Raw genomic sequence first — 11,210 nt, 5'->3', positions numbered from 1 at the left:
TACCAAATTCTTCCGGGTCAAACCCTATATCTACTGAACTAGGAGCGATGTTTTCAAACGGAATACAGGTACAGCTCACGCCCTCATTCATACAAAATTTGTCTAAATTATTATCATCAACAGAGATCTCAAAGCCAAGTAAAGACTCAATAGGCAATGTGGTATGACTCGACTCCTGACCTGTGGGTCCTTGATTCGAGTCCAGCTGTGGGTGGGGCAAAGTTGGGTCCTTGGAAAAAGGCTCTTTACTTTACTCACATCTTCTCAGTCAAAATTTTTTTTTTTCTTCTTTGAATAGCGCCTTTCTACAGAGAGCTACCATTCTTTAATTGTTGCTGTTGACTTAAGATCCCTTTTAAAAATACAATAAAAAGATAAAAGTCTATTTCAAGACCGAAATAGCTCAGGGTTTGTGAAGTGAAGCACCGCGAAGTGAGCAGTACAGACTAAATTTTTTGCTCTAAGAAAAAGAGATGCAAACAGCAAGACTCAAGCTTGATATCTCCTGGTATAAGTGCGATAACCACTCAGCAACCTCGTCACTTTGAGCACTTTTTTTTTTTTTTGGTGGAAATGAACACTCAGATTTTATTTTTTTCCCAAGAAACCACTCTAGGCAGAGATAACAAGTTGTCCCTCTTATTACAGAAATTAATTACAGTGGAACATCCCGATTACGACACCTCCGAATAGCGATAACCTCCTGATAACGACATTGGACCGTGGTCCCGATTTTTTTCTTTTTAAGATCAGTAAAAAAAACCTCCAAATAACGATGCACTTTTTTATAAAACCTCCGAATAACGACATCATTTTGGCGATTTTCGTAGATATCTGATACTAAAAATACCGAGTATGAGTACTCAAAGTTTATAAAAACGATTCCTGCTTTAACCAATGATAAAGCAGCTTTTGAAACCAATGAGAACGCAGCTTTTTTTTGACGAATCTTGGCTGATATGCATTAATAAAACCAAGGTATAAATCTAAGTGTAAGCAAGTAAACACAAAATCTTGGAAAATGTGATATTATGTGGTGATAGAAGTAGTAGTAGTAGTAGTAGTAGTAGTAGTAGTAGTAGTAGTAGTAGTAGTATTAGTAGTAGTAGTAATAATAATAATAATATAATAGTAGTAGTAATAATAATAATAATAATAATAATAATAATAATAATAATAATAATAGTAATAGTAGTAGTAGTAGTAGTAGTAGTAGTATTAGTAGTAGTAGTAGTAGTAGTAATAATAATAATAGTAGTAGTAGTAGTAGTAGTAGTTGTGTTTTTGTGGGAGGAGGAAGAGGAGGAGGAATTTTATCTAACTCGCAGCGTCCAAATTACCTGTTTTTGTTTGTTTTAAAGGGCTTTACAGCGCTTGTGACACATCTATGCATATCAGCGCCAGTAAAAAGGAAGAAAATTGGATAGTAAAAAAACATTCTAGATTTACAATTGAAATGACATAAGAAAAAGTAAGACAAAGAGGAATGGTTTAAATGGGGAACAGATGTAGATTCCAGGAGCACACCATCAGTGGTAAGACCTGGAATGAGATAAAAAAGTTGGCTCAGGATAGAGAAGGATGGAAACTGTTTGTCTGTGGCCTATACCCTGACCCAGGGTGAAAAAGGCAATGATGATGATGATGATGATGATGAATAAAAACTGGTCCCGCTGGCCTTACCACGCCCACTTTGTCCGCCATCTTGGAAACCTCTAAATAACGACACCTCCGGATAACGACATAAAAATTCGGTCCCGTGGCATGTCGTTATCGGGAGGTTCCACTGTAACATTAAAAGTGTACTGTTCACATTAGCTTTTAGAAATATTATTCGATTGATATTTTCTACCCCAACCTTTCTTGTGGTGTAGTGAGTGGTTAAATGGCAGGTTTAGACATCTTGATAGTCTTGGGTGATGGGGAATGATCGGTAAATATCAGAATGGTGGTATTACTAAAGAAAGAAGGAACTTGATGGATTGTCACTAAGGAAATCTGGGGTGAGGGGTCTGTCGACCAGGTGAGGGGACAAGGAGGTAAACATAAGGGTGGTGGCTGACTGACATCTGTTGGTCGGAGGAGGCCTAGGAAAATCTGACATAAGGCTTAACAATGATTCTCCCAGAAGAGGGCTGTCATCTCTCCGTGTGGTTTCTGCCAACATTGGATTTCGTCCTTTGTAGGCTGTAACTGTGAGTGGATCATTTGCAACCTGTCCATGATAACTGTCCTGTGTTAAATCTATGTTGCCTAACGAATCATCCATAATTGTGGTGAAATTAGTCCTATCTTCTCCACTGTCATTGTAATTTAACATGTTGTTGGTAATATTAAAAACTTCCTCTGAAATATCCATATCTAACTGACTGTCGAAATGATACATTTCCTGCCTATTGGGTTCATGAACATCACAACCTTTTGGATCTGAGCCAACCATATCATTTGCAGGCGCAAGTGCTGGACTTGTGATGTGTGGCAATGGCATCTTGCCACAAATGTCCGAATGTTTCATCATCTCAGTCTTTGTATTGAAAATCTTTTTACAAAAAGAACAATGATGCTCTTTCTTTTTTCTGATTACTTTTGTTTTGGGGCGTACATCACCATTCTCGTGTCTGGCCAAGTGTCTTTTTAAAACCATGGGGTACCCAGTATGAAATGCACACTTGGTACATTCATATTTTTTTTCCTGGTGATGTTTACGTTTTAGGTGAAGGACGACATCGGTAGAACAGTGACTGGCGAAGGAACACAGGGAACATTTGTACTTCTTGATTTTGTCATGGCGTCTCATGTGCTCTGACAATGACAAAGCATGTTTTGTTTGAATACCGCAAACAGGGCAGATCTTGGGCTTATCTTTTGAATGTTTTTGGTCTAGATGTCGCTGGAGAGATCTTCTATATGGAGTTTGGTAGCAGCAGCCGGGCTCTGAGCATTTCAGATAGTCTCCTAATAAAAATAATAAAGCAAACGAAAAGTACAGAGATTTTGGGTTACTGTTATTGTTAAGGCTCTTGCTACTACTACTACTACTACTACTACTACTACTACTACTACTACTACTACAGTACTATTACTGTTACGACTACTACTTATACTAATACTACCACTACTAGTAGTTGTTTGTTTGTTTTGTTTTTAAGGGTTTTACGGCGCTTGCAACACATTAAGGTCATATCAGCGCCAGTAAGAAGGAAGAAAATGGGATAGTTTTTTTGTTTGTTTGTTTGTTGCTTTAGGTCTCTTCCAACACAATTGAGGTTATATGAGAGACCGCTGAAACAAAAAAAACAAGCAATCTAACAAAAATAGTACAAATGTCAATCAAAATCATAACCTAAAGATATCATAAGCTAAATTATAAATAACCAAGAACAAACAGGCAGAGGATTTACAGGAAAAAAAATATCCCCTGTCAAAAATACAATCACAAACCAAAGAAGCAGGATAGGCTAGTAAAGAGAAGAAGAAACGACATCACTATCGGATCGTACACCCATGCGAACATCATAGGTATATGATTCAAGGGTGATGCTCCCATCCAACCACCCGCAAAATGGGATAGTAATAAGTTCTAGAATTACAATTAAAGCACAAAAGAAAAGGTAAAACAAAGGGGAATTGGTTCAAATAGGGAACAGATGAAGATTCCACGAGCACACCGTCAAAGTATTTAGTTTGAGATCACCTAAAAGTCTCATCCAGACACAAGCACAGGTCCCAACTGAGAGGAATACACTCAAATGTTTACCAATCATATAATATAATATGTAAACTAAACATAATACAATGCATAACAGAGAGATGATTTACAAGGAAAAAAATATCATTTCCCAAAATTATAATTATACCTTCGACTGTTTCCCTCCCAGCCAAGGAACTCCGGCAAGGATCAGGACAAAACTAAGTAATCTCATTCCAAGACAATGACAGGAAACAATTGGAAAACGGGTATGGGGGGATAGAAGACACAGCATGTACCTCCCTGCCCACTATGGGAGACTACTAGTAATATTAGTTTAAGTAGTAGTAGCAGTAGCAGCAGTAATAGTACTGTACTACTACTACTACTACTACTCTTACTACTACTACTACTACTACTACTACTACTACTACTACTACTACTACTACTACTAACTAATAATAATAATAATAATAATAATAATAATAATAATAATAATAATAATAATAATAATAATAATAATAATAATAATAATAATAATAATAATAATAATAATAATAATAATAATAATAATAATTGTGATGATTAAGATGGTAATACAGTGGTTTTCACCCTTTATGCCTGAATCTAGAATAAACAAACATTTAAACAAAATTGGCAAATAGAACAAAATGATTTTAGTACAGTAGAATTACTTTAAACCGAAATTTTGGGGACCTTCTAAACCATTTCGGTTTAAAGACATTTTGGTTTAAAGTAAGTTCCCGTTTTGCGATGTTTTTCAAGGGTAGTAACTGTTTAAGAAATTTGCTCATTTAATCGTATCTTGGGTTTCCCCTTAAATGTAGTTGTTGAATAAATGCCGTCTTCGTAACCATTTTAAAAATTATTATTTTTTAATTTTACTATTATTATTTTTTATTTTTTTTGGTGTGTTTTAAAAATATTTTTGGGGGTTTTCATTTTCAATTCAAAATTATTGAAAGAGTTGAGTTCGGGATGCCATGTTTTTTACATATCTCCGTCTTGATCAACTTTTTTTTCATCTACTTCACATAGTATTTTGATTTTAAACTCCAACGTGTAAGCACAGTGCTTTCTTTTAGACATCTTTTAGTAAAATGTAAAGCTAAAATAAGATCGAAAGTTCTTGTGCGATAATTGATAATGAATGATGCGCAGCTACTCAGAGGTGAAGTGAAATGGAAATGAAAAGGCGTGTTAATGCTAAGCTGTCTACTACACACCTCTCTTTTGTTGAAAAGCCAATAGGTTCAAAGGCACATTCAATCAAAGTGGAAATGAAATGGCATGTCAATGGTAAGTTGTCTACCACCCCCCTCCTTATTGTCGTGTTGAAAATCCAGTCAGTTCCAAAGCATCAACACACGAGCGAGAACATCTCGCTTGCATGATTCTACACCCCAACTCCCCCTCTTTCCTCATTTTTCGCCTGCCAGTCACCCGTTGTCTTCCTTTTACAGTCTGCGATCGTGGTGCTGGCCAAACCCAAGTGCAGTGATTGAAGTGTTTGCCTACCCCCCACCCCATCTTATACTTGCGCTCTTTGTTTTAATATCGCCGGGCATTATTATGTGGGGCCACCTTCCCGAATTTTTGAAGAAAAATAGAGAGAGAAAAAGGGAAAGTGCTCTCGTTGTTTCGGTTTAAAGAAAGTCCTTCTTAGAAGTATTTCGGTTCATCGTAAGAATTAGTACAAAGATAATGAAGGAACTAGTACAATTTATTAAATTCTTTGCGGTTTAAGGTATTTTTCGGTTGAGCTTCTTTCGGTTTAAAGTAATTTTACTGTATAACATTATTCATAATAACATTAAAATATAATGATTGCGAACGAATCGCAAATCTCAATACATCTTATTATCCACATAAAAACAGGCCATTTGGAAAAAAATTTCCAAATCATGCAACCAACTGTGTTAATTTTGAACTTGAGATCTAGAATGTAGGTTTCGCAAAAGATTTTTACAATTGGTGATTCAAGAATTATTATGCATTAACTAATCAGAATATTCCCTGCCATTTATCCAATTTATTTCCTGAAAATAAAAAAGTCTGTCAAACATTCCTTAATTCTCATTGAACTTCTTACAAATAAAAATGATTCAAAAATAGATTTTCAAAATCCGAAAAAATGCAAATTTGGAACTTTTAGCTGCCTTATGATCGATCCGAAAGTTTGGTTAGAAGAGCATTTTTTATTCCCTCCCCAAACCTTTTGAAGGCAACATGAAAAGAGTGTAGCTACTTTCAGTACATGCCACGCAGCACAATTGGGCAGTCCCATAGTGTGAGAATTTGTCAAAATATTTTACGCACTGAGGAGGAATTTCATTGCAACACCTGATGACACTATGCATTGTTTCAAACACGTAAGTTAAAATTGTGAGTGATACTCAGCATCTATGTATCGCTTACTGAGAGAGAGAGAGAGAGAGAGAGAGAGAGAGAGAGAGAGAGAGAGAGAGAGAGAGAAAGAGAGAGAGAGAGAGAGAGAGGGAGAGAGAGAGAGAGAGAGAGAGAGAGAGGAGAGAGGAGAGAGAGAAAGAGTGTGCGAACATGTCAGTGTCAATCATAATTTCACCCAATTTTACTGGATATTTCAATGGTTTGATGTTGTCAGTCTGTTTTGATTTATTTGGTTGCGTACATGGAGTGGTTGTTTCGGTGATGCTTTTGTCTTTATACTAGATTCTTTCTTTCTGCCAAGGATTCAAGACAACTAATTGTTTCCAATTGTGTGATTCATGTAGATCGAATTCTAACAGTGATGAAGCTCAGGTTCTGATTTTGGACATTATCTGTTTTTCTCCATCAATTGTGCAAGTACCCTAGGCTGCTATTCCGCATTCCAGAGATGGTCGAATATAACATTCACTTTAGGATATTCATATTCCTCATGAGAGCTTGTTCATGATTTTTTATCATTTTAGACTTTTTTATTTCTGACATTCATTTATCTGGTTTCCCCATCAAAGATGAGCATCAAAGTGTGCCCCTAAATATTTAGGTACCTGATTAGAGAGATATTACTGAATACAGTTTTAAGAAAGCACATTTGACAGCAGTATAAGTATAAGGTTGTACACTTTCAGATTGAAGTGTTTGTTAAAATGAAAAAGCACATCAAATTGTTTAGGTTAATTTTTTTTTGGTTTAAAAGTAACAGGTTTTCACAGTAATGTTAAGAGGAATAAGTTGACCTGTTGGTGAATTTTATTAGATACACCTACCAGTGTGTTTTCTTTGATGGTCAGCTAAGGAAGTTGCATATTTTCCAACATATGGACATTTGTCACAAACAAACAACTTGGCTGTACTTGTTTTGGCAAGGTCTGAAAAAAAAAATTGACTATGGACATGAAGTATAAAGAACACAAGTAAACAATCATTGACATCAGAAACATAACACACAACAATCCAAGAAATGTCGTGTCATTTAAAGTCAACTCCTAGTAATCAACTGCTTTATTTTCTTTAAGATTGTACCTTAATTTCTGATGAAGTCAAAAGTATCTAACAGAATGTTAACCCTGTTGATCTGATTGACAATATGAATAAGGACAGTATGGGAGAAAGAGAGAGGTCTAGCTTGTGTTGAAGATTTAGGGCACTCTGAGTGAAGGCATTGATTCTATTCCCTACTATAATTTTTCTACTCTTACAAAAAAACAAACAAAAAAAAAACGAATTACTGGCAAGTTTCAATGTGCACCAAACAAAAATGTATCTCATATGATTTAAGACCTGTCAAACAATATGATTTTTGGATACAAATATATGTGATGCGATTTCAGAGGATTGAGTACGATTTGTTACAATCTATTTTTCTGTATTCAAATGAAATTTATCAATCTGTGAGTGATAATGATATAGTTCATAGGTAGTACTTCTCTGTCATAACGTTAATCTGTTTACCATTTATGAATCAATTGTTTATAGTGTCTCCTTATTGACAATCTCAATGGTTATAAAATAATGTTTTCACTAACATTTTCTCACTTTTGAGGATTTGCACAAAAATATGCATACCGTACAAGCTTATTTTTTAATTTGAATGTTCTCGATTACTTTAAGCTTTTATTACTTCTTAACTAAATAAAAGTTGTTAAGTAAAAACAAAATTAAACTTACGTCTTTGACAATAACACTTTTAATCAATTAATGTGATGCCAATAAATGTGAACATTATAATACAATCTGAAAAATACTGCTGAGCTGCTTTGATTATTTATGCTGTATGTTCAAAACAAATGAACTAGACTATTTTTAGGTGTATATTGGTAATTTCCTTTCATTTTGAATTTGACAATAACAGTGGTAAGAATCCTGGTAATATGTATAACTTCCCAAAATGCAGAGACATGGATCACAAGAAAACAATTAAGGGCAAAATCTTCTGGCTGTTAAAACATCTTTTTGCAAAATGTCACCTGCCAAGTTGAGGCACATATCACCATCACAACTTCAGTGGTAACATTGATATCACCACCACCACCACAGTATCACGTCTCCTACAACTACCAGAATAGCATCCTCATTACTTCCATTATTTTCACATCATGGAATGGAACGAATAAAGTAACAAACCTGCATGATGAGTAGCAATGTGATGATCCAAAGCCACTTTTGTTTGGAATGAGTCTTGACAATTTCTACACATAAGATCTCGCCCCTCTGCTGATATTCGACATCTGTGTTTATTCCACTTGCTACGGAAAGGTGTGTTGTAGCCACAGTTCAAACATGTAAAGCATTTTCCATTATCGTGACAGCCAAGATGTCTGATCATCAGTTTGCTGGATTTGGACTGATACCCACACAGCTTGCATTCCAACAAGGAGAGATAGCCCTTCTTGATTTTCTTGCACTGGGTGGCTAGTTGGGTTTCCCCCTCCTTTGTCAATTCTGATTGGATAGGCATATCCACAACAGCAGCGGCATCTTTCTGATACTCAGATCCATCAGTCTCTGATGGCAAATTCTGATCAAACTGTGCAGCTTTTACAAAATGTTTAAGTGTCACTTCTTCATGTGCATTGTTATTCTGAGGCAGACTTTTTCCTATTCCTACACTTAACAAGAATTCAATAAATCCCAAGGAAAAACCCATTGCTTGGAGTTTGTCTTTGTGCTTCAAAATGGCAACAATGATTTCAATAGTCAAATACTTCTTTATTTGTTTGATTGCAAAACAATCCCTACCGTCACAAGCATATTTTTGAGTTGAGCTCTGACCATCACTGTATTTTTTAGTGAGGTTATCATCTGTCTCAGACCACGAAAGAGAATACATTTGGGATGACATGCTATCTACCATGATGCATGGCTAGAAAAACTAGGGGTCCTTATGAGAATGCTAAATTCAAAACCAACTAGAGTTGAATTCAATCAAGATTATTTATCCTTGATAACAGACAAACATGATAACTGCACTGAAGTACTGCTCTAGCAAGTCAATGATAAAAAATATCAAACTTAGCAACAATCAAATATTCAATACTCAAATCCATGAATATATATTTGTAAATTGTCAATACTTTGTCGTCTTAAGTCATGAATTGCTGAATAAAATACATCATGTAACAAAAAAAACATCCTGCCTGTGACCAATTAAATCCAGGAAGGGAAAATACTGCAAATATCATTTGATGAAGTTGATTCAAACTCAAGCAGCACAATGAACAGGTTGAGAGACAAAGAATCTGAAAAAACAAAACATTAAAAACCCAATTAAATCTGAAGAATAGTGTCTTTCTTCTTTTAAAGGAAATATGTTAAGAATACAGTCGACTCCGCTTAATCGCACATCCTCGGGATTTATTGTGTCGATTAAGTGGAGGGTGCAATTAAGCGGAGAAGCTAAAAATAGTATCTAAGTACCAGCTTTCATGTGCCATTCCCCTCTGAGCTTAAGACCAGTATGTTCAAAACATGGCCTCATTTGAAGTTTTTTGATTTTTTCTTATTCATGTTATATCGACAACAAAATGTGACATTATTTGTAAGAATAGTAATCGTGAAGCGTTGATTGCTTCCTATTCTGTGCAAGCTGTTTAAAAACCCTCGTCTCCAATCTCGTCAATGTTGGTAGATCATCTGTCAAGCATTCTCCTAGGAATGTCAAGGGGTGGTGGGGTGGTGTGCCACATTCTGATGACTCATCCTCATTTTCATTATCCAGGCATTGCCTTTTGTGTGGCTGAACAGAGTCCAGTAGCTCCTGAGATGTCACTTCACTACTGATTGTGGTATATTGTCCATGTAACAAATCGATTAAAAGGAGGTGTGTGATTAAGCGGAGCGATTATATAGAAAAAAAATCTGTTTTATGGGAAAATGTAGTGATTAACCAATGTGCGATTAAGCGGAGTGAACTGTAATAAAGATAAATTAGTATTAATTATCGTGGTCAATTGATCTCGAATAAAAAAAGAAAGAGTCATAACAGTAATATTGGACTAAAAAGAGGGAAAAAGGTTAGTTGGTGAAATAAAAGATTTCAAATGCAATTGATGGCTCGAGGGTTACTAAGCATTAACCAATCAGAAAATTCCCTGCTATTTAGCCTGTTCTTTCCCCTTGGCTAGGCCTATATATTTCCTGTCAACTTAAATTCTATAATAGTATAGTCGTATAGTATAGCCACTTTTAGTACATGCCATACAAATAGGCCAGTCCCACAGTTAGTGATTATTTCAGGGGTGAGAATGACTGGTCACAAAAAAAAGAGGAAATTTTTCATCGTGAAGATCATGACCCATCCATGCGACCATAACCTATAAATTTGAATTTCACTAAAATTTACTGAGATGCGATCCAAAATTTGTCTCGCAGCAATTTCTGACACGAGATTGAGATGGGGGTTCGGGAGGGAAGTTCTTTTTTGTATTTTTTTTCCAGTGAGACTTTTGTGCTGGGAACTTGGGGAAAGACTCTCGAAACAAATACCTAAGGTATCAAATTTTATGGGTTTTTTTCAAGTCCCATCCACATGACTGGGTCAGAGATGTTTTGAGCTTGAAAATGTTACCCAAGTAGTAGGCAAAGTAAAAGTAAAGTGCCTAGAGTCTAGAGAAGAAGAAGAGAGATTATTCACAATACCTAATTGGTCGAACACGGTTTGATATTTTACTGACTGAACGACAAGAGACTATTGTTTTGCTCTTCAATTTATCCAAAACAAATAAACAGGAAAAGAGAACTTGTTTGTAAATTGTGAGTGAGAATGACTGTGAAATGTGAATGAAACGAAATCAGGATTGCCAGATTCATTTTTTCAAAAAATGCCAAATCAGTCACAGAAAAATTAAAAACTTAATTAAAAACAACTTTTCCAAGCATCAGTTTTTTTTTCTGCTCAAATAGACCTATGGTTAGAACAGCAGCTACGAATACTGATGGTATTATCAGAATGCGCATACATCTTATCTCTCTGCCATAGGTAGGGTTTACTAAAAATTCCACCTTGCTTTGCCAGTTTAAGTTTAAGGGTGAAAAA

At 35.5% G+C, this 11,210-nt stretch overlaps 1 protein-coding gene across 1 annotated transcript; it reads right to left on the bottom strand.

The window, feature by feature from the left end:
* Nucleotides 1-1,403: 1,403 nt before the first annotated feature.
* On the bottom strand, nt 1,404-10,982 carry LOC144965113 (uncharacterized). The gene is made up of 4 exons (XM_078900053.1): nt 10,814-10,982; nt 8,300-9,414; nt 6,943-7,044; nt 1,404-2,955 (listed from the first exon to the last, which is right to left on the bottom strand). The coding sequence occupies exons 2-4, from the start codon at nt 9,027-9,029 to the stop codon at nt 1,958-1,960; spliced, it is 1,830 nt and encodes a 609-aa protein (XP_078756179.1). The 5' UTR covers nt 9,030-9,414; nt 10,814-10,982; the 3' UTR covers nt 1,404-1,957.
* Nucleotides 10,983-11,210: the final 228 nt, after the last annotated feature.

Source organism: Berghia stephanieae, chromosome 2 (assembly GCF_034508935.2).
Source record: "Berghia stephanieae isolate SIO BIC M18660-M18661 chromosome 2, UCSD_Bste_1.3, whole genome shotgun sequence".
Taxonomy (NCBI): domain Eukaryota; kingdom Metazoa; phylum Mollusca; class Gastropoda; order Nudibranchia; family Aeolidiidae; genus Berghia; species Berghia stephanieae.
Note: the sequence above shows the minus strand (reverse complement) of the source record. Positions and strands in the feature narration are given on the sequence as shown.

Excerpts from the sequence above, each read along its gene's own strand:
- LOC144965113 (XM_078900053.1), bottom strand. The coding sequence starts at position 9,029 with ATGGTAGATAGCATGTCATCCCAAATGTATTCTCTTTCGTGGTCTGAG. Across the intron at positions 7,045-8,299 it reads CATTGCTACTCATCATGCAG|ACCTTGCCAAAACAAGTACA; the intron begins GTTTGTTACTTT and ends TTTTTTTTTCAG. Across the intron at positions 2,956-6,942 it reads CCATCAAAGAAAACACACTG|GAGACTATCTGAAATGCTCA; the intron begins GTAGGTGTATCT and ends TATTTTTATTAG.